Genomic DNA, 24,981 nt, shown 5'->3' on the forward strand with positions numbered 1-24,981 from the left:
GATAAGATTCTGTAAGGCAAAGGACACTTTCAATAAGACAAAATAGCAACCCACAGACTAGGAAAAGATCTTTACCAACCCGACATCCAGTAGATATCCAAAATATACAAAGAACTCAAGAAGTTAGACTCCAGAGAACTAAATAACCCTATTTAAAAAAATAAGGTACAGAGCTAAACAGATTCTCAACTGAGTTATTTCAAATGGCTGAGAAGCACTTACAGAAATGATCAACATCCTTAGTCATCAGGAAAATGCTAATCAAAAATACTGTGAGATCCCCACCTCATACCAGTTAGAATGGCTAAGATCAAAACCTCAGGTGACAGCAGATGCTGTAGAGTATGTGGAGAAAGAACACTCCTCCTGCTGGTGGGACGGCAAACTGGTAAAACCACTCTGAAAATCAATATGGAGTTTCCTGAGAAAATTGGAAATAGTTCTACCTGAACACCCAAGCTATACCACTCCTAGGCATATAACCAAAAGATACTCAACATATAACAAGGACAAATGCTCCATTATGTTTATAGCAGCCTTATTTATAATAGCCAGAAGCTAGAAAGAACCCTCATGTCCTTCAACAGATGAATGAATACAGAAAATGTGGTACATTTCCACAATGAAGTACTACTCAGCTAGTTTTTTTTTTAAAAAAAAAAAAATGGCTTCATGAAATTTACAGGCAAATGGATGGAACTAGAAAATATCATCCTGAGTGAGATAACCCAAACACAAATGAACACACATGGTACGTACTCACTGATAAGTGGATATTAGTTCAAAAGCTCACAATGTCCATGATACAACTTACAGACCATATGAAACTTAGGAGGGAGGAAGACCAGGATATGGATGCTTCAGTTCTGCACTGAGGGGGAAACAGGATGATCTCAGGGAGGTGGAGGGAGGGGAAACCTGGGAGGGAGAGAGGAGGGGAGGAAGTGGGAGCAGGCAGTATTAGGTATTGGAGGAAACAGGAGAGAGATATAGACGGTCAGAAAATCAATTATGTAGCAGTGGAGGATGAGTGTGGGTAGCCACTGGAGGGTCCCAGATGCAAGGGAAGTGAAAGCCTCCCGGGACCCAACAGGGATGACTTTAGCTGAAATGTGCAGTGAAGACAGACCATGACCCGGGGTCTAGGGATGGGGACACCCACCCATCTCAAAGTGTTTAACCCAGAAATGTCTCTGTCTAAACAGGGACAAAAATGGGGCAGACACTGAAAGAAGGGCCTTCAGGGGACTACCCCACCCAGGGAGCCATCCTGTCTGCAGACAGCAACTGTTGGTTCTGCTAAGAGGCACGTGCTGACAGAAACCTTATGTAGCTATTCCTTGGGAGGTTCAGCCAGCAGCAGTTCAACATCAGCAGATGTGGATGCTTTAAACCAACCATCAGTCTGAGCTTGGGGACCTTGTCTGGAGAGCTGGCAGGAGGACAAGAGGAGCATGGGGCAATTATAACCCCTAGGAAGAACAACATTGGATCGCCGGACTACCCAGGGCTCCCAGGGACTAGTCCACTAACCAAGGAGTGTATAGTCCATGGCTGTAGATACATTTGTAGCAGATGGTGGCCCTGCCTGACATCAGTGGGAGGGCAGGCCCTTGGTGCTGTAGAGGTTTGATGCCCCAAAGTAGGGGGATGCTGTAGAGGTGGGGCTGGAGAAGGTGGGTAGGGGAGAACTGTCATAGAAGCAAAGGGGAGGGAGGAGAGTGTGGATGTGGGTGGGGGTTTATGGAGAGGTAACCCAGAAGTGGGGTATCACTTGAGATGTAAATAAATGGAATGATTAATAAGAAATAAAAATAAAACACTCTGACCAAAGCAATTTATAGAAGAAAGTGTTTGCTTCAGGGCTTATAGCATCACAAGGTTAGTTAGCATGCATGTCCATCATAGGGGGTGCATGGCACAGGGAGGTAGACATGGTGCAGTAGCTGAGAGTTCACATCATGATCCACAAACAGGAACTAGGCAAAGGTTTTTGAAACCTCAAAGCCTGACACTAGTGACACCTCCTCCAACAAAGCTATACCACCTTAATCCTTCCCCAACAATTCTGGGATTAAGTATCCAAATATATGACATTATGGGGGCATTTTCATTCAAATTAGCATACATTCTTTAGATATCCAGCATAGTTCTAAGAATACTAACGAAAAATAGTCTCAATTTTTAGTCTATATAGAAAATGCAGGGAGTAATTGTCTCAATAACACTTAATGAATAGTCAATCCTTTCCTTAATAATTATTAAATATCCTAAGGTAGTAAAATAAAAGCATTAAAGTTGCACGGGAAGCCAGGAATAGTGGCTCACGTATGTAATGCCTTTACTCAGAAAGATGAAGCAGGATTCCTGTGAATTTGAGACTAACATCAAAACAAACAAGCAAAAATTCTTTTAAAAAGCAGAAATATTATCTTTCACTGGTAATACCCAACAGCTCTCATAGAAGGAGACTTGGAAAAGCAAAGTGAGGCCAGGGTTGGTGGCACCCCTGTAAGCAGTGCCAGGAAGACAGGATAGTAAGGAGGTAGTCTGTCCTTAGCTAAGCACAGAGCTTGGGGCTAGTATGGGTTAAATGACACCCCAAAGAAGAAGCAATAAATAAATAATATTGCAGAATGCAAGGCAGTACACAGCTAGCTAATATAAATTATAATTTGAAATTACAACTACCATTTTTATAGCATCAGAATGAATATAATTTGACTCAGAATTTTCACTTTCCTGTTGTCCATATAGAAATGAACTCATGTATACAATTTGTGTACATGATAATTTTATATATAATGTTTTCTTGCAAAATAATTCATTAAAATTTATTTTATAAGAAAGTTCAACCTGAATATTTATAAGGACAATATATACACAGCAGTTTTTAAATGGGGATAAATTGAACTAGAGAGATATCTCAGCTGGTGAAGGCACCCACTTCTAAACATCTAGATCTGAGTTGGATCCCAAGACCCATAGGGTGGGAGTAAAGAAATGACTAAATGACTTCATTGAGGTGTTCTCTGATTTCCACATTCTTGTCATGATTTACACATTTGTGTGCTTGGGAAACACACACACAACTGCAGGCATAAAAACAATCCAAAAGAATAAATTTGTACATTATGATATAAAAAATCTTTGAGACAAATTAAGGTAAAAATGTATTTAGACAGTTTTAGAATATAGAAATTTAAATTCATATATACAAATCTGGGGGTAAACAAAGTGATCTGTAAAACTAAGAGGGCTATAAAGTTTTAAACTGAAAAGTGGAGGGTCAAGGGAGAATAGAGTCTTGGTTATTTTGATGTTTTCCTTAGTCAAGCACTGAGCATTACATAATCGTAAACTATTTGTGAAATAAACAGATTAGTAAGAAAAATGTTATAAGAGAAATGGGGGTGTTTATAAACCAAGATTAGAGTGTGCATAAAGATATTACTAATAGAAAATCTGACCCTAACTTTGAAAAACTGAATTAAGTAAAAATTTTTGTAATGAATTTTAGGCACAGTACTGTAGCCAATGTAAGATCTGATCTTGAAGAAGCAAACAAGTAAGATCTGCCACTCATTCTAGTTGTTTGGTTTTGCCCAGAGGTTACATTTGGTAAAATTCTAGCCTCTTTAAAATAGAGCATATATATATTATCTGGCATCTATTCATTAAGTCCTGGGGAGGGGGTGGGAATGTAGCAAATTCTGACCTATAACTAAAAGTGAAAAAATTCTATCAGTAAATACAAACCCAGGAATATAAATTGGTACCAATGGATAAGGCTTTTAAAGTCACTTTTCCAATGTAGGTAAAAATCAAGAGGAAAGCATGAATTTAACATGAACTTTGTAAGAAATACTTTTAGATATTAAAACCACACTTGAAATTAAAATTTGCTAGAAGCACACACACATGTGAACACAGACACATATGCACGCACAGTACTCAGAAGAGCATCATCCTTGTAAGGTAAAAGGTTGCAGGTCCCTCCTGCCCCTGCACCACTCTGCAGAGTCTTCACACATCACAATGTTCTCCTTGTAACCATAATCCAACACCGACATCAGGAAGTGGGTACTGGCTGATATTTCTATTTCACTGGAAACCATCAAGTTTTCCCAACTTTGTTAATAATGTTTTGCAAGATTTATGCAACGATAAATAGAAGTATATCCTCAAAATCTTTATAGCTAAAGGCTCCTATGTGTCCACCCATCCAGAAGGACTCTTGGTTTTTACTGGTTGCTGTGGGAAGTGGCACCATTTTCTTTCTTCGCCTAGCCACTGATAAGTTACCCATGCTCTAGTGAGTAACCCAACCCTTGATCCCACATGCACTATAAGTAAACTCAGTGTTGTTGCTTTGTTATTTTGCAGTTGTTTTAATTGGGAGAGGACTGTTTATGAAAAATAAAGTTATCTATGGGCACAAAGGGAATCAGAAGGTAATGGGAGGTGGAAGTGATCAAAATTAATTGTATACAGGTATGAAATTGTCAAAGAAAAATAAAAAATGTTAATGGATCCTACTTGTCCTATCTTTTTTAGGCACCATGAATGCGGAATATTTATCTGCCTTTATGACTTTTGATCCTTTTGGAGATTATGTGTTAGCTGTCTTGTAGAACTTTTCTGGGTTTTCCCCCTTGAATACAGGGCACATATTTGGGGGTGGGAATGGTTTATGAGTGACTCGGTAGTCCTTGCACTGTACTGACCAGATTCCATTTGGTCCCATGTTGTTCTGTCACTAATGTTTTTAATTTATTTCAACCATCTAACAAAGGAGATGACTATGAGGCTTCTTCACTAGAACATTCTCTTTCCATTTTAATCAAAGGTTATGTTTTAAAGCATGTACTTGGAAACCATAATTTCTATTCCTCAACCCATGGTAAATTTACTTATTATTAATCTGAGCTCATAATTTTCTGTTCTATTCAATGAGCTAACGTCTCCTTTTCTCTCCTTTAATTCTAACATTTGTCCAAAGAGAACCATGTCATACTTTCTGCTTTGCCCCATCACCAAAATCATCCCTGTTTTTTAACAAAAGACAGTATTCTGGTCTCCTCACCATAAGTTCACCTTGTCATTGGAGTGTTTCTGGAAATGGTTACTTTTAATGGATAAGCTAGGGACTGTGCATATATGTGCATTAAGACATTTTACACCTGTCTTAATTTCTGTGTTAGTCAGTGTGGATGTTAAAACCCATGAGTTAGATTTGCGATATTAAAAGCCATTGTGAAGACTCTGTCTCATATTCAGCACCATAATTTTTATTCTGTAATGCTCTGTTGCTCCTAAACTACTGAACTCCAGCATTCTTCCTATCCTCATCCTAAATAGCTAGTACCCCAGGAATACACCCTCACAACTGGCTTTTATTCCCCAGATGTGAGAATTCTGCTGCTCTGTGTCCTGATTACATTTGCTTTATTAGGCTGTTCTCCGTGTGTAGCCCAATTTCTCTTACCACAGTGGGTACTACATTCTCTGGCATGGATGGATACCCTTCTCAGTGCAGTCCCGGTCTCCCATGCTGAACTGTGGTCTCCCTGCCAGTTGGAGTGTCTTTCCCAGCATTTTAAATGGGAGAAGCTATGTTGCCTGCCCTTACAGGTAGACAGCTCCTTCGCCTTGCCTTCTGGGCTCGTACTATGACATGCTACCCCACTGAGTCCCAGTATGTGGCTATTCTCCCCCATATGGACTCTGCCACGATATCCCTTTGTTATATGTTCAGGAGACACTCTTAGTTCCATTACCCAGTACTGAATAGATTTGTTTAGGAAATGAAAATGTAAAATAAAAGATACTTTAGCATGCACTTAATAATAGTAATCTTGTGGCAAACTATGATGCCTCTTGATTTTTGTCTAGCCTTAAGGTCCTTGCAGCCTCACATTTATTACCCTGTTAAATAACAGCAACAAAGACAGTAATGAGACTATTACTAAAAAATGAAAATGAAGCTCCCATTTCCTAAGAGTAGCCCTACTTATTAGCACCAAGAGCCTTTTATCAGACACAAAGATAATTATAAAATATAAATTAAGTATAGCTTGAAAGAGCTTTAAAACTTTAAAAACTAGCAAAATCATATACAAAACACTCATTCTACAATATATATATATATATATATATATATATATATATATATATATATATATTATAACATAGGCCAGCCACTATTGGAATATTATTCCTACAGACAAAAACGGTTTTGCATTGTTTGGCAATGAGAAAAGAAGAATATTGGGCTTTTAATTTAACATTTATATATTCAGAGCTAATATATGTGGGTCAGACTAAGTCCAGCCTATAGATATTTAAAAGCAATGTTTGCATGTTACTGGAAGATGCTTAACTGAATATTCTTCATTTTTCTGTTCAATGTCAATTAGTTCCTGGCCTTGGATGTGCACACATGCTTTCCTGAGTTCCTATACTTGATGACAAAGCGACCAGAAACGTCTTGCTTTCTCTTGATGTTTTATTGCATTGCTGTTAATACTTCAAGCCTTTTGTCATTATTAATTCGCTCAGTATTCACTGTGATAACACTGATCATAATAAATTTATTTCAAATCTGTGTAGATGGCATAATTTATTCACTGCTATAGGATTTTCATTATAATCTGGAACTAATTATTTTACCATTAAAATAAAGTGTTACCCACAGTTTTTCATTTTAAACATAAAATGCCTAGTGGTTCGTGACATATTGTGTGAGCACTCAGCAGCCCAGTGCTAACCAAAGTATCTGTAAAATTTATTTGAAGCAGGTGTTTTTTTAAAGGACAACAGAAAGAAATGCGTGAAAGTAAGATTTCAGTGCATAAGTTAAAACTCAGCTAAAATTAGTACGTTTAAATGTTTTCCCATTTTGTAGTATATACTTATTGATACAACATACATTTTTATTTATATACATTATTGTTAAATACTCCAGAAACAGATTGGTTTGACATTTGACTAGTGTCTGCAGGAGATTTTTTTTATGTAAAGATACTAACAATTCTGTGAACTTGGCTGCTTATATTCTGCATGCCTAGTACCATAAGGGACGATGGATTCAGTGTGTAGTACACTAGCAGTTGAGTGTTATAACTAATGCTGTATGAACTCCAAAGAGGTAGTTAGTGAGGCTGTGCACCTTATTCCTCTCTCTCTCTCTCTCTCTCTCTCTCTCTCTCTCTCTCTCTCTCTCTCTCTCTCTCTCTCTCTCTCTCTCTCTCTCTTATTGCAGAGGCAGGCATCTGCTAACTGTTGATAGGGAAGGGGGAAATGTTTCCAGTCATTTAAATAGACTGCATTTAAAAGGGAAGTAAATCTAGGAGAGTCACATCTGATGGTAATGGTTAGTTGGAAAGTCAGCTTTGTCTTATATCTTGGGTTTTATCTTTTAGCCACCTTGTTGAATGGGATCAATCTTCATGGTCTTCTTTGAAGTCCTTGCTCTATTAGACACTTTATTGCTGTGTCCTTGTGAGGTTCATAAATGACATTTTTATGTGCTTCTCTATCACATCATGTTTTGAACTCATATGATTTTAAAAGAAAAATGAAGGACTTCCTCTTCTTCTGTAGCCCCTTGCAGAGTGACCTTGCTGCCATGGGATCTCATAGCATTTGGTACCTATTAATCATTGCTTTCCTTTTATTGATGTTTCTCCATTCACTTCTGTGATACAGCATTATATTTTTATCTTATACTTGGACAAGTCTTTTTCCTTCTTTAATTTCTTTCAAACTTTCACAAACCAAAGATTATAATCTTTGAGAATGTGCAGTTCCACTGTCTGATTGGTGATAGTTACTGTATACAAGACATTCTGTATCTCTTAATGGTACAGATACTACTCCAAAAGCCACAGTTTTTCCTTTCTTCCCTCCTCCCTTCCCTTTCCTGCCCTTCCCTTCTCTGACTTTCGCTTTCCTCCTCCTCCTCCTCTCTCTTGTTTAGTCTCATTTTCTCTCTCTCTCTCTCTCTCTCTCTCTCTCTCTCTCTCTCTCTCTCTCTCTCTCTCTCTCTCTCTCTCTCTCTCCCTCTGTCTTCCCACCCCTCTCTGTTTTGTCTCTCACATTTTATCAGCTTCTCTAGTGGAACAGATACTTTACTATGTATGGAAAAACAAATATGAGTAAAAGGTGAGCCCAGCCTCAAAGAATGAATGAAAATGTTATCACCAGGGTGTAGAAGACTTCAAGCACTGTGAGGATTGATCTTGGAGGTTGTAGTTGAAAAATCAATCCAAGGAGTTACTTTGTGGTCTAATGTCAAGAGAGACCATGGTTTGTTCAGGGACCTAATAAAATAGAACTCTACTACAAGTAGAAACAGTGTAAGAAGATAATGGAATTGTGCATGGGCCAGATCAAGGAGGGTTTTGTTTGGTATATTAAAGGCTATGACTTCAGAAGTTTTGATATGTCTTCTGAGATTGGATATAAAAATATTTCAAGAAAACAATGGCATTATTACATTTGTCATAATATAATTTAAGGAACCGGTAAGATAGCTCAACAAATAGGGAACTTGCTGCCAAGTCTAAAGACCAAAGTTCCATCATCAGGATCCATGCGATGAAAGAAGATTATCCTCTGACCTGCACCCGCTGCCTCCACCCCAGTAGAATAAGTAACTAATATTTTTAAATGTTTTAAAGATCATTCATTCCAGCTGTGGTGACAGTTGCCTCCCATCCCATAATGTGGGGCATTGGGCAAGATGATCGACAATTCTAGGCCAGGGCTATGGCTACATAAAGGAGACCTTGTACAAAACAAAACACTTGGGAAAATAAAACTTTGCAACTAATTAGTTTTAAAAAGATGAAAGGAATAATTCTGACTATTAATTTCTCACTCTTGGATGTCAGCTATTGGTTTGATAACATTGCTATTCTTGACCAGGATGAGTAGCAATGAAGATTGCTTTAAGAGGGATCTGGTAATCTCTCTTCCCCTGTTCTTTCCTAGAGACAATCTCTTCCACTTGTGACTGTGATGGGGTTGTTTTTTAATCATTTAGTATGGTGTTTTAAACCTACACTCACTTTAATTTGTATTATCTTCAAGGATATTTGCTTGGAAACTCATGTACATAAAATGTGCATATGTATGTCTTTGAGAAGCATACTAGCTTACACACAATTCTTATGTGGTAAATAACTTTAAATTAATGAATAACTTATTATCTAACTAGTATTTGTTGTTCCTGTAAGTTTCAGAGATAGCATTTTAAAATAATATGATAAGTGGCCTTAGAAAGACTTAGGACAATTTGCTGCTCTTTCGTGCGTGGTACGTGTTTGAAAGATGGTAAAGCTCTTGGAGACCTGAATTCTAGCCTCAGTTCCCTGTGTGGTGGCACAGACTAGTGAGCTTAGTGTGGGGCAGCATCAGGCAGGGATTCTTGGGGATGCTGGCCAACCATCCTACCCAGTGAGAAACCGTGTTTCAAGACAAGCTGGCACCTAGGGAACAACACCTGAGTGGTGTCTTCCCACTCCTCAAATTCATGGTTTTGTTTTTTATTTTATTTTATTTTTGTTGCACACACACATAAATGAATGAACATGTAATTCCAACCATGAGTCCATTTAGTGTTGCTTGTATTTGTATGATTTCAGAGCTGAACACTTGGTAGTGGATAACTAGTTAAGGGGTTCATTGGTGTGGAAGACTGATCTCCCTCTCTCAGCAGCCTTTCAGTATTCATAGCTGTTCATCTGGGGGCAGGACACTTTCTTCTCATTCGTGTTAACATATCAACAGGTGATGTCATTGTATACCTCTTGTCTAAGTGACTATATGGTTGAAATTTCATGTGTGCAACTCTTATGTCCTAGAAGGAAGACAGGGTCTCATTACAGATATCTGGGTTTTTTGGCTGTTCTTTGATGAAGGGTGATAGTTACGCTTGTCTATTAGGAATACTGTTATGGATTATTCTGATGTGGGAAAGTGGAAGTAATGGAGGTGGAAAGCTTCTGCCTCCAGGACCTCACCAGCCACACCATGATGTCACCAGCCACAGGGAGTTGGCTATATTTGCAGCCAGGCATGCATTCCCTCCTACTGAGCAGGCTTTACATCCTATTAGGCTGCAGTTGACTCTTGCACCTTCAAGGACAGTTTACCTTGCTGCTCCTATTGTGGTGTGTAGGCATTGTAGCTAAATGGGACCATTGACTGCTTTTCTCTATTTGCAGCTTGCATAGCTCCCAAAGTGCTGTGAAAACTTAGCACCAGGAGGAGGCTTCCAGACCTAGCTCCATTAGTCCCAAGTCCTGTGTCTGAAGTGCATGGTGACTGTACCAATAGGAATTTACCTTGAAACTCCAGGAAGAACCTAAGGGCAACAGCAATAGCATATATTGTTCAGGAGGTGCTTGAATTCTCTTGGTCAACAACTCAGTGCCAGTTCTCAACCTATTACTGCGGGGGGTTTTCATTTTAATTATCATCCAAATTGCCATTTTCACTATCAAAGAGATGACTGCTTTTGTATAGATTTTTTTTTTTAAATTCTGGAAGTTTGAAAGTCTTTTAATTGTATGAAATAAGCTTCTTGTACTTAAAAATTGTCCTTCTCCTATACGTTGACATCAGTTTTATTTTTAAGTTTTTAGTTGATTGTTTTGGATGAAACCACTATAGAATCTCAGTCATAACATTTGGAAATGATCATCTGGATTCTTTTACATCTTTGTCTGTACTCTTCCCTTCCACTCTTCCAACTTCCTTTCTCTCTGTTCCTTCAGAAGAAGTGATGACTAAGAATTCACACTAGAGAAGGATTCCCTAGAGTCACACTTGGTGTCCAGCACTGGTTCTCACCACACTATCATCACCTTGGTCAAAAGGAGACAGTAATGGAGTGGGCACAGAGCTTAGCGGTAAGGTGCTTGCCCAGCACACACTTGGCCTATGACCCCAGCATTAGAAAAATAAAAGAGGTGTATGAATAGTAATTTATATTATCATGTTGAAATGTTTACATACAGCTCTCCGATGGAGGTGGGAAACACTAGCAAGAGTACTTAACACATAAAAGTCTATTAGGAAATTCTCTTAACTATAACCAGATATGCATTAGTAGGCGTAGGGTACCTACTAGCCCTTCTGCAACCCTGAAATTGGGTAAATTTTTCAATGGATATATCTACTGGGATGAATCTGCCAATAGGCATCTGCCCTCATTAGGAAGACCTTTGGTATGACACAGAATGCTTGTGAAGACTGATTCTAATTATCTCTTAGAGGCACTGCAGATGCATTATGGGGTAAATATGTAAGCTACTTCCTTCTGGATCTTAAGTGTTTAATGAAGAAATCATCAGCAAGCTTCACAGACAGCTGTGTTCAGTGTATAAAGTGGAAAAAGGCCCAACTTACTGCTTGGAGAGCCAAGAGCACTCTGGAAGAATGTTTCAACTTTTCTTTCCCAACACATGAAGTACAAACACAAGAGCTAAGAATGCAGATGATGCCAATCTCCTGACTCCTGGTGCATCGGATGCCAGCATACCAACAGTGCTGGCTTGTGTGAATGTTCTCCATACTGCATATGATACATGGCTCAATGCCATGCTATTGTGTTCCACTCTTTGCTCCTGTGAGCCTTCTTAATTTGGCTTTCTAGTTTATTTGTGGTTCCTTATGTAGACCTGCAATCTATCTACTTTTTAATAGCTATTTGGTGCTCACAGATAAATTGCTAATTGTATTTTTCTTTGTCTTTGGCAAACCTTATAAGTATTGTTTTCAAATTGTATTGTTGAAAGTGTTTTTATCTAATCTGTTTAAATCTATCTATCTATATATTCTATAAATTGATATAAAATTCATGTTTTCTAGCTAACTTTCATTAGGAAACAAAACCAAATCTTTGCAAGTAAAAGCAATACTGGGATCGAGAAAGATGACTCAGTCAGTAGAGGATCTCCTACACAAGGAAGGTTCATGTTCTGACCTCAGTTCAGAGCCATAACTCACATGAAAAGCCAGGCTTGTGTATCTATAACCCGAGTGTTAGCTGATAAGAGACTGGCAACAGCTCCCTGAAGCCTATTGGCCAACCTGTCTGAAACAGCTAGATCCAGGTTCAATGAGAAGATAGACATGCCAACCTCTAGACACCACACACACACACACACACACACACACACACACACACACACACACATACCTTAACCTGGTTGCACGTAAGTTCAAACACACAGGAACAATAATAAGAAAGAGGTGTCACCATGTTACCAACTGTGTTCATTCAGCAAACCTGAGGTGCCAGCCAGCTTGGGAAAGAAACATTCTGCCAACCACTGTGCCATTACTTAATCGATTGCCAATGGAAAGGAAAAATAATATTGACATCAGTTGGGATAGATACATAAATAAAGATGTCTTGACCCAAATTTTTCTTTGTTGTAAGTTGGTAAAACCTAAGAATTAAGTTTCTTGTCTTTTTATAAGTCAGTGACCCACTCCCTGAATTTTTTAATAAAGCAGTCTTTTACCAGAATAGACATTTTACAATAGATTCCTTTGAATTAGAGGAGGTTCATTTAGCTGATGAGTTAGTTAAATATGCAGACATTTTACTGTGTGTGATACATGTGTAGTGGCATTTAAACCATAAGTTCAAATAATTATGTTTTTAAAATACTGACAAAGTAGCACTTTGTTTTTTATTCCCTAATAAAAATGCTACCAAATTAATTAGTAGCATAACAGATGATTATAAAAATAAAGTAGACAAAGCTGTTGAAAGCTCGTGGCTTCTCAGAGAAAGGTTAATTTTTAAAACACTGCTCATTTTTTTGGAAATGGGTTTTTCTTAGTTTAGTATTTTAATTTCTTTAAAATGACATTTGAATTGTAATTACCATCTTAGAAGAAATTAAAAATTAAGGTTAAGAGGTTGACTTGCCTGGGAATTACATTAGTTACTAATGAAACACTTTTAAAACTTTTCTAGCGCCGTTGATTTAGTTAGAAAACTCGAGAATGATGCAGCTGTGATGATCCAGAGCTGGTTCCGAGGGTGCCAAGTCCGGGCCTACATCAGGTACACAGATTTTTACCATAGAAGTGCATGTTTGAGAAAAATCACAGGTTGTTCATGCAGCATTCACTTCAGATACCCCTCATTTCAATCAACAGTGAAGTCACTAAGCTTATAGTGCCCCTATAAGAGCCAAAGTACACTTCTGATTATTTCTTACTAATATGTGCAATTATATCTGCCATATGTAGACCTTGAAGAATTCTCAGTATTTTAAGAACATTTGGCTAGACACCATCCTCCCAAAGAAAATCCCTCGTGTAGTACATTTATATCAATGAATTAACTCTTGGGCCAGGAAAGAGACTGGGGAAGAGGAATATTGAGATTTCCCAACATGTTGTTTGATGAAAGCAATGTTATTAAAATAATGGTTTGCCATTAAGAACTAGGAACAACTATGTGCCTCAGTTTCTCCAAGTGTGGAATCTCAAGCTCTTTTGCCAACTATAGCAGACACCAGCCTTTTCTGGCTGACAAGTAACTTTAAGGTGAAAAATAAAGCATTTATGGTCAAGGAAAAAGTTTGCATAGAGTCAAGCATGGGTGTCCAAATCTATCTATAGAGTCCTTGGGAGGCAGAGACGGCAGGGTTTCCACACGTCCAAGGCAAGCCAGGTCTATATAGTGAGTTCCAGACTATGCATCAAGACTTTGTACCAAGGAGAAGAAATAAACAAGATACAATAGAAACAATATAAGAAAAACAAGAAAAATGAAGAATCTTCATTTAAATGTAACTTTGTGAATTATAAAGACATCTTTCTTTCAATGAGCATGTACTAATACCCCTGTTTTCATTCTAGGCACTTGAACAAAGTAGTAACAGTTATTCAAAAGTGGTGGAGAAGTTACTTAGGCAGAAAATATTTCCAACTTACTGTTGAGGTAAATATAAATTTTCTATTATGCTGATATTTGAGTTAGACAACATGCTGTAAGATGTATGTTTACATGTAGTTTACAAATTCCTTGTGACAAATAGTTATAAATGAACTGTTACTGTTTGAAATGTCCCCAGAAGTCTTGTGTACTGAAGACCTGTACTGACGCTAGGTTGGAAAATTCTGGGACCTTTAGGAAGTAGGGTCCACCTCAAGGAAGAAGGTCATTTGGAGTATGTCTTTGGGGGCAGTCTTGTTCCAGCCCTCACCTTTACTCCTCCCTCCTCCCTTCACCCTTCTCCCTCCCCATCCTTTCTCTGCTTCCTGTCTATTATGTGACGATTTTTTTGTGCCTCTGCTGTGCAATTCTATCTGATTATGGCCTAGAAACAAAGATTCCCACCAAGCATGGTCTGAAATTCAAAAATTATGAGCCAGAGTAAACCTGTCTGTTAAATGGGCTTCCTCTGGTCTCACCAGTGCATAGAGGATAACACAAGGACAAATCTGAGCTTAATTTTGGGAGGGAGATGTTCCTGAGCAGCTTTTTCTTATTTCTTTTCTAAGTGACTAACTTCATTGAATCTGAAGTGCAGTAGCTATTTACATTTTAATACCTTCACTCTGAGACCTGGAGAGATGGCTCAGCATTCAAGAGCACTGGCTGTTCTTCCAAAGGACTGGGGTTCAATTTCCAGTGCCTACACAGCAGCTCAGACTATGTAACTCCTGTTCCAAGAGTTCCAATACCCTCACACTGACATACATGCAGGCAAAAGCCCACCAATGCACATAAAAATAAAAATAAATAAAATCAAAAATACCTTTCACTGCACATTTAGTAGATGTATGTGTTGATGGGTCTCTGTTCTAGTGAGGTCTTTGCAAGCAGGCACATAGCCTACTCCAGGATCTCCCCCATTGTCAATGTCTCCCTGATGATCAACAAGCCCAGAAGGATGTTAACTAGGTAAACACAGATGTGGCATCTGTCCATACTTCCCCAGCTACTTTCTATACGTTTTGTCCTATAGGTAAATGAGATTTCAAAAATCAGTTTAAAAAAAAAACCTGCTAGTGGGAAGGATCAGAGAATAAAACCTGATGACCTAAGTTCAATCTCTACAACCCACATGGTAGAAGGAGAGAATTGATTCCTACAAGCTGTTCACTGACCTCCACATACCTGCCGTGGAACACATATAAATAAACAAATAAATGTAATTTTCAAAATAAAAAAAATTATTTTAAATCAATAAATGATAGTACCAAGATGGACTTCATTGAGCATTTACATTTTTATAAATATATCAATATGTATTCGCAATTAGTTTGGATACACAGCAAATGATTGCATGCTGTCTTTATGTTGGTTGGTATTTAACAAGTAAATGCTATTTCCCAGGCATTTTGAAAATGTATATATTCGGGATATTCTTTAAAACTTGGCTTTTACTATATCCGTTTGGCATTTACTTGCTTATGTGTGCTTGGCAGCGTGGTTCATATACCTGACAGCTCTAGGTTGTTGTGATTGTTTCACATGGTGTGACAACTTTGATCATTGCTGACATCCTGCACTGAACTTTGGCAAGGACACACAACGTGCCCCACACAGTTGTATTCTTCCACTATGATGCTTAATGCATTATCTTTTACGAACAATTTTGTGAATGGATAGATAGGGGAAACTATTGTTTTCAGACATTATTGCTGCTCCTTTTATTAAGATACAGAAATAAGCTGGACCTGACTGGATGTTAGTCCAGTCACCGTGTGTCTAACTTCTTTCATTATTGGATTTTGATAAATACACTGTTTGAGACACAAGCTTCTGAAATAGGAAATCAAATGCCTGTCTCTGTGTTTAACAATAGATAGGACACTTTAGGAAGAACAGTTTCAAGTCCATAATTTTTTGGGTGTTTCACTTGCCAGTCCCAGGATTTTCTTTTCCTTTCCTTTCCTTTCTTTTCTTTTCTTTTCTTTTCTTTTTCTTTTCTTTCCTTTTCTTTTTTTCCAAATTGGATGCCAGGCACTTTGGTACTTACCTTTTATTTAGAATACATTTAATGTTCTACTTGTATCTGAACTTAATTCTGCTATTTGAATGGAGAACTTTCTTTTATACTTGAGCCAATTTTGTCCTTCATGGTAGAAGAAATGCCTCATTCTGTTCACATTTCTGTCAAACACACTTCTTTTGATGCCTTTTAGTGCTATTTTTCTAGACCCAAGTTTGCTTTCTTCTTTTTTTCCCAGTTTTGACGCCTGGTTTTTTTTTTTAATTCACTGTAACTTTATTGATATTTAAAGCTATTTAAAAAGTAATTTTGAAGCAGTGTTAGTTGTATAGAAAAGTTGCAAGTAAGTATAAAAGACAGTGGTCAGTCAGGTGTCTGAACTCAGAGAAGGAACTTTCTTGTTACTTTCCTTACTTTCTTGTCTGGAACATTTTCTCTTATTGATATATACATATTGTTTTCTGTGTGTCCATTTGTATGCATGTTCTTACATGTATAGGAACACAGTGGGCATGCATTTAGAAGCCACAGGACAACCTCATCTCTTTTCTCATGTGCCATCTACCTTCTCTTGAGACACCTATAGATAACAACTGTGCACATGGACTGTTAATGCAGTCTTTACAGGTCTAGGAAATGACCTTGAACTTGGCTTTGGAGAAAACTGTGAATGAACTTCTGGGAATTAGCTTGGCATTAGAAACAGTGACAGCACCGAGGACGGTGATCTCATGGCCCAGGGAATGTTGAGAACAGCAGAGGCTGGCTGGGCGTAGATGTGACTTCACACTATAATTCTCTGCGCTATGAAGGGAAACTTAAAGCAATTTATTGCATTCACTTGCTCCTAGGAATGTTCTGTGAAGTGACATATACAGATAGTATCTTCTTTCATCTTTTAGATGACTCAAAATCTTTCAGACTTCACTTCATTCTTCTCCTATTGGCTTGAGGCTGGGCCATGTGCTGCAAGTTGATGGGGCAGCGTTCATGCCCAAGCTGACACTTTAAGAGGCTTTCTTGTTCTTGACTTTGCTATTATGCAGTATTATTGCTCTATATCAAATATTCTTTTTCTAGCACAGTATGAGGGCAGTTTGGAACTATAAAGACTACTGTAATATATGATTAATTTGATATGTTATTGGGAAATATTGTATATAACTTAGTCCATTCATTTTAATTGTGATCATCCAGTAAATGACATGCTTTCATAGTTTTATGGTAGAAGTGTTTAACTGATAATTATAATTGTGGTTTAAAACATTATTGTTCACTCTACAAAAAGTATTTATTACATAGCTGTAGATTTGAAGCTCAGAGTGTTGTTATAAACCACTACATTTCTTACAAAGGATTGATATTTAATAGAAAATTAAACTGTATAATAAGGAAATGAACTTTACATGACTTTAAACAGGGTAAAAAAATCATCAACTCTCACCCCATTGTATAATACATGCTGATTTGTTCTTATTGTAGAAAGACTATATAAAATATGCCGCTAATTTTAAACTAGTAAGAGACTGGCATAGCTACTTTTCTAGACTTTTAATTTCACATTAGACAAAGACTTCTTCTGTAGATAGAAAAATATCCCACTGTCCTGGCATTTTTCTTCATGGGATTTCCAAGTGAATTGCAATGTAGGGAGCATTCCTCACCTTCAATGAGGAAAAGAGCGAGATGTCTCGATTCATTCTCTTCACAACCTTATACTGCAAATACACAGCAAACATGGGATGACTTAAAGCTCTGAGTTAGTCATGTAAAATTCTGCTGATTTTTCATCACAATCATGAAATAAATGTATTGGTTCATCTGCTCCTAAACACTCTACTATTGGCAACTATGAGAAAGGATAGAGTTGGATTTAGTTATTTTTTATGTCAAAAAAGAGACTATTTTAGAAATCAGTGTACCAACCACAGTGAGATCGTTTGTGTGAAAACAAGGCAAAGCATGTCCTAGTGATTATCTAATAGTAAATCACTGCAGTGATTAGTCATGCACTCAGAGCACCAGTAGTGTGAAAAACAAAGCTGCTCTTAGCAGACCTCTGTGTGTGCAGGGCTTCTAAATCCTCTGTGCTCCCAGAGCTTTGGTAAGCGCTAGATACACATCAAGATTGTGAGAGTGAGTGTGACTTTAAATGTGATGCTTCTTAAGGAGTTGGACATTTTTTCTCTTGAATCTCATCACTCTCTTCTCGATTTCTTCCAAGATGCTTAACAAGAAGGGAAAGGTTAGCTAACTTGGGTTTGTTCCTTCCCCATTGTGTACTATGCATAAAAGATGTAAGCCAAAACTAAAGAAAAGTAGAAATTTGACCCATCCAAGGGAAACCTTTCTAGTAGACATTTACCCTTCAAGGAGTCAGACAGAGGAGACTGAAATGTGGATTCCAGAGGGAACTGGGGCTAAACTGAACAGGGCTCTGGACTAAGGCAGTAAAAAAATCTTACTTGCTGCACAGGTGAAAAATCAAAGGCTGAGCACAGTAGGTCCTCAGGAGATGAGGACCTTTAGTCAGGAGTCAGAACAGCTTTGCTTTGTTCTGTTTTTATTATGTCACCACTGAGAAGGAAGCTGGGAATGGAGCGAGTACGCCTGACACAACAGAAGAGGGAGGGAGGGAGGGGAAGGAAGCTACAAAGACTTGCGATAGGGCAATAAAAGAAAGTATAATAGCATGTATTTATGAGACACATTACCTTATAGGTTGTATACATTATTATGTAACTTAAAACTATTTGAAGTTTCATTTGTTGTTTTCTCGCAGATATATCTGTGTTCTAGTTTTGAAAACCATTCAACAGTACCAACTGGAGCTAGGGAACTACTTATTTTAAGTTTCAGTTGGTAGTATTTGGAACAGGAAGAAGGGCAGAGTCTATTATATGTATGCTTTCAAAAAAGCAGGAAAGAAAATCTGTGCAGTCTAAAAAGAACTGGTGAGAGACTGCAGGCAGGACTAACGGACAATTGAGAACAGCAGAGGAGTCAGACCAAGGGGCTAGGGGAAGGAAGGAAATGTTGATATTTGAGTACGGTGAACTCTGATTGCTGGAGTTTGCCCAATATGAGAGTTCTTCCAATTTATCTGACTCTTCATTGTAAATTACTTCCTAGGAAGAGAAGGAAGGTGTGAGAAAGAAATACAGACAGGTGGAGGCGGAGAGACAAAGGAAGCAATATAGACATATTCTTGCCATCAGTCTTTATTCTCCTCGAGATATGAGACAGTCATGCACTACATGCTTCAGCTTAGAATGGCATTATACTTCTAGGGATAAAACATTCAAGTTTGTTCATTATAGTTAAATGTTCATGTTACACAGCTAGGAATTAGTGAAGGCCTTCTTTGTTTCAAAGGACTTAATAAAAGTATTATTTTATACAAATCAGTGTGATGAAGGTGTCTGAGTGGAGTAAACTCAGAAGTGAGTATGAACGTTTACAGTTAAAAGACGGCCTGAGCATGACAGGGAATAACCAGAAAGGGTGGATGAAATGAGGGGCTCAAGTCTTCCAAGCAGCACACACAGGCATAGCCACTGTGGTGCTAAGGGCATAAAGGCTTCGTAGAAGCAGCAGTAGTCAAAGTCTCACAGTTCCTACAGTATGGTCCTTTACTGAGCAGAATCAGTGGCCAGCAGGTCAGAAAGGGTGACCTGACCAATTTTGACAAATTAGAAATTCCACATATCAGAAAAATATTTATCAGATAAATAAGTACATTTTCAATAGGAATCTATATCCCATGGGCAGATCAGATCTGAATAATACTCTAAATATTGGCCCAAGTGATATGGCAAAGAACACATGAGGTTGACATTAATCAAATTCTAGCCTCTGACCACAAGGTCAACTCTGTTGACCTCATGGATTCTTCCTCTGTTGATCTCAAAGAGATCTCTTGATCTCAAAAGTTCTACTTCTGCCTTGCACATGAGGTGCAATGTACCTTGCACACAGGTGTCGATCTTTTTTACCTTCTTTTCCCCATTTTTCCTCCATTCTCTTTTTCACATCAGTGAGTGGGTACCGTATTTGCGTTATAGTGAAACAGTGTACTTTCCCTATGCTTAGTATTATGACATATGTCACCTTCCTATTTAAAATAAACTTGGGGTCTCTATATGAAAGGGATAAAAGATTGATAAATAGTAAAGAAAACAAAAATTTTGTTTGATGATAAATTGCAATAGTTTGTAGTTTCCCTTATATTGTAAGGGTTGCTACCATGTCCTCTGTTTATCCAACTACATGGAAACATTAATATAATAACAAAAAAAGCATAGTTCAGACTAGAAAAAGACTAAATTCAGTGACAGGAAAATATGAAATGGGGACCTACATCTCTGAGATTGGATATAGATATGCACAATCAAGTAAATTTTGACCGTTTTTTAAAGATTATAAAACATGTAGTACAGTGTACAATTACAATCATTTTATCTGCTATTCAAATGCGTTCACATTTTGAAAATATTGCATCTTTGATTATGTGTACATGTATGTATATGGGTGTGTGCACATGAGTGCCTGCACAGGACTGATGAGGTGCGTTCTCCTTGCCCTGGAGTTAGAGCAGCCCTGGGAGCTGGGAACTACTGAACTCAGGCCTTCTGGAAGAGTATAGGCTCCTAGCAACTGTGAGCCATCTTTCTGGCATTGCCAGCTTCAGCATGACTTGAATAAATACAATGTGAAAGTAAGTACTTCAGTTCACCTCAATAATAGGAATTATGCCACATTTGCCTTAAGGAAGACAGAGAAGCTAAGGAGAGTAATGTAAATGACATATTGCAGCCCATTGTTTTTTAATTGCCCATACTGTTGATGATCATACATCCCTGTGGTTCTCCACAGTTTTCTCTGGATCAGATTAGGCGACTCCCACAGGCGAATTAGAGGGAAAGCCCTTTGTATAGATCCTTGTCCATCGAGAGGAAGAAGTGCCCGTGATAGATGGTTGAGATTTTTTTTACCTATTTTTCTTCCCAGAAAGGTTAGCACTCATAAGCTAGAGTCATATCCTGCATGACTCTCGATTGGATAAAAATGCATACAGCTGTATATTGTAAAGGAATGCTGTTGGGAAAGACAACACACCTTACACTGGCTGTTCTGCAAGGCGACTAGCTGATCAGCAAGTCAGTGCCTGTGGAGAACTGGAACATCACAGGTCCAGATCACGGTTACCTCTTCAGATTCCTTAATTATTCTTTGCCCACCTCTGTGTCTGGCCGAACATCCTTCTGACAAGCATGTAAACCTTCAGAGTGGATTAAAAAGCCTCTGTTTTCTACCAACCAAAGTCTAAGGATTTATCAAAAGACCTGAGGTCTAAAGCAAGTGTTTCCCTGCTTTGCTGTGACACTCCTCCTCCATGAGAGATTCACCAGTGTGATGGAAACATGCCCAGCTTAGGACTTCTCTTTGTCCTCTATTAAAACTTCAGCGTTACCATGTTACTGAGTAGTAACATGGAATCAAATTTGAGTTAACCTGAATCGGTGTTGCTGAGCCATGATCAGTCATATTTGGCACCAGAATAAACTATGTCTCCCTTTTTAAGGCAACAGTGGTGGGTTGTGTTAAGAATGGCACATTGAAAAAAAATATATATGTGAATGTTTTTACTAATGATTTTGCCGTGGTTCTGTGACTGTTTTATTTTTAATTAAAGGATAGAACAGAGAGGTAAATTTAACTCAACACAGTACTTTCATTAGAATAATAAGAAACACTGCTAAATGTTCCTTTATTAAACATAGATCTCGGCTTAGTAGAGTGTCTTTCTTGGAAACCAAGAGTTTAGGAAACCTTCCCTCTACCAAGGGATTTGCTGGGACGTGATATCATTATATTTGTGATTTTATGGAGGTAAAATGAATATTAAATGGAACAAAATTCCCAAGGCTGACTCAGGAGGCAGCTAAGCACATAGCATCTCACATAGATGGTTGGAAGGCACAATTTTGCCCCATCACTGCATCCGTATCCTTGAATGGTTTCGACTGAAGACAGCATTTCTTTGAATTTTTCATTAAACCCGACGTCTTGAAATATGAATTCCTTTTATGTTCCTGTGAGTTTTGGCTAAAAGAACCCCAGTGAATAAATCATACAATACGACGTGTCACCAGCACTTGTGAATATTTCTGCTTTGTTATTCTATTCTCAGTAGAGCACCATTGATTATCAAACTCAGCGGAGAGCATTTTATGATCATATATCTCCATTAGCTCTGAGTTTGACTACCATAGATTTTTCTGGTTAAGATTGCATTATGTATTAGGAAGCCTATCTCTTCAATACAAAGTTTGATTTCATTTTCTAAGCCCAGAACTCTTATTATGTATTATGTATAAAGATTCTTATCCTTTATATGTAAAAATAGGCCGCCCTGTCTTTATGTAACTGAAATCTATGCCATCTTTTCTTTTTTTCTTGATTCACAGGCAGCATATTATGCTATGAAGATGAATATCTACAATGAAATGGCTGTCAGGGTAAATATTTCTTCACTTGTTAAACAGATGAAAAGTCAATTGTGTCCTGAATTCCCTTTTAATCAGCTGAGCAAAGCAGAGTAATGCAAACCTGATTGCTATGCTAATGGAGGAGGGAAAGAACACTAGTTAAAAAGTTAGCTCTGCCAAACCCCTGGCAGCACTGACAAGAGAGGAACATGTAAACCACAGTTATAAATGCCTGTGCTTTACAGTGTCAGGGACCCTGAGCCAGAGCTAAAGGAAGACTGCAAATATTAATGAAGTCATGCATCAGTGTTCATATGACATGTTATGGACATATCATGATAAATACATGAGATCTAAGAGTCCTACCATAGGTCTAATGCAATTAAAAATTATTCATATGGTTTAGCAATAACGTTTGTTTCCAGCACAGAATTTCCTCTATCACATCTGTGTTCATTGTATGTGCTAATTGTCCAATAGGCAGGTGACTTGAAGACTGATGATATGACTTAAATGGTGAATGTTTGACTTGCAAGCACGAGGAATTGAATTCTGATCCCCAGAACTGTTGTAAAAAGCTGAGTGTGGTGGTGGCATTTTCCCAGTGCTGGCGGGGTAGAGACAACCTAGTCCCTAAAGTTCATTAGGTGCCAGCATAGGCAAATTGATGAGCTTCAGGTTCACTGAGAAACCTTGTATCAAACAAACAAAAGAAAGGCTGGCTGGAGAAAGATTGATGAAGACCCACATCTACTTCTGACTACCATGTGGATTCCCACCTACACACACCAACATTAATGTTAACAAGTACACAGGAATGCACCTCTCCAGGAAGTGTAAAGGCTCCTTTCAGATGCTTTTGAAGAGGTAACTTTGTCACAGAGTAGGACAAAGCTGATGTGTGTAGAAGCCTTAAATGATCCTCTAACAAAGATTGATTTTTTTAAGATTAGCTGATCACAGTGAGCAGTGACTAGAACTGAATTTACTTATAATTGGGTTTTCTCTTAGGTGGTATGTTAAAAACTTTGCTAACATGACAAATGTTATTTGATAGGCAGAGGCTTGTGGAGCAGAGCAGTTGTAAAGACATGTTTGCAGCCAGTACTAAGTATGCATCCATCTTTTGGTTATGAAGAACAAAGTACATGAACAGGGTTTTGTTTTTACAATACTCACACTGTAATGTGCTGTGTTTCAAAGGTCACCTTTTCTCTGCAGGATTTATGACCTCCCCTCTACCTGTAGAGTCTATCACTCTCTGACTTTTTATTTCTCTACTTCACCATAGACATATTTTTCTATTCAAACTGATAATGCTTTATTATCCTTACTGATTTACATGCCAGCCCCCACCATAGCCATGTTGGAAGTCCCCTCCGGCCCATGAAGGTCTCTTTATTTTTCGGTTTCCAGCGCTTGGCTTACAGAAATGGTTGCACAGATGTTGCAGGGTGATTGTTAGCATGGTCTCCTCTCACTCTTCTCTGTGGATGGAAGTCCTTTGACTTTAATGATTTGTCTCTACATCACTAAGGAGTGAGCACCCTTATAAAAAGAAATTATTTTTGCTTTTTCTGGGGATATTTAAAATGTTTAAATCCATGAGTAGCCACTATAGCAGGGATGGGCTGGACTAGACATGCAATTGATTGGTTCCTAGAGAGTCCCTTTTGTCCTGGAACACTTGTAGTGATTTTTCAATCAGTTGTCATTAAGTAGTAAAGCCACTGGGGCTGGGAGGAGGCCTGCAGACTCATTTTGAGTGATTTGTCTTGATTTTAGCACCCCAATCACTTCAGTTCAGATTGAAGTGCAGGCTTTATGGAAAATAAAAACCATAACAGCAAGATGAACACTAAAAATGACTTAAAACCGATTTGCAAAGTGCTATAACTTTAGTGACTCACTTACCTTTACAGTTATGAATTAATGTAAATCACAATAGCAACTTATCATTTCCTTTGTTTCTTTCATGTCTGAAACATAAAGACTGTAAAAAAAATTTATATAGTGCCTCTACGGAAAAACTAGCCAAATGTGTTTATATAAAGCTGCATCTCAGTTCTTCAGACTACGTATGATTCTATTCACATTTACTGGGCCATGCATAAGGGTGATCTACAGTAAAGACTTTGGTGATTTGCAGGAGACACATTGGTAAATTGTTTTTCAAAAGAGGATACTGAAGGTCTCCTAGGCTGGGGATGGTGTCCTGGTTCTGTGGCTACAGAATGAATAGCATTGGTCTCAGTCACAGAAACCAAGGTCCCCAAACTTAAGGGTTGGTATGAAGATAAGATGGTCCATGTTCACAACAGTAAGTGTATTTACCTCATGATGCTTTCATTACCATGACAATTAGTGTCTCTTGCCTCTTCTTCTTGCCTCTTCTTACTACAATTTTTACTACAATTACTCACGAAACACACTTAACTCACCGAGAAAGCACAGGTAAGAGCTGAGGATGAAGGGGTCCTGCAGTGTTCTCAGGA

At 38.1% G+C, this 24,981-nt stretch overlaps 1 protein-coding gene across 1 annotated transcript in view; it reads left to right on the forward strand.

Moving 5' to 3' along the window:
* SPATA17 (spermatogenesis associated 17) overlaps positions 1-24,981 on the forward strand; it is a gene marked incomplete at both ends in the record, with an annotated part of 160,591 nt that overhangs the window by 4,134 nt on the left and 131,476 nt on the right. Inside the window, 3 exons of the mRNA XM_080931526.1 lie at positions 13,001-13,090; positions 13,894-13,975; positions 22,466-22,516. Coding sequence (XP_080787652.1) covers positions 13,001-13,090; positions 13,894-13,975; positions 22,466-22,516 — 223 coding nt within the window. The remainder of the gene's footprint in view (positions 1-13,000; positions 13,091-13,893; positions 13,976-22,465; positions 22,517-24,981) is intronic.

This window comes from Micromys minutus (assembly GCF_963924665.1).
Source record: "Micromys minutus genome assembly, chromosome: 1".
Lineage (NCBI taxonomy): Eukaryota > Metazoa > Chordata > Mammalia > Rodentia > Muridae > Micromys > Micromys minutus.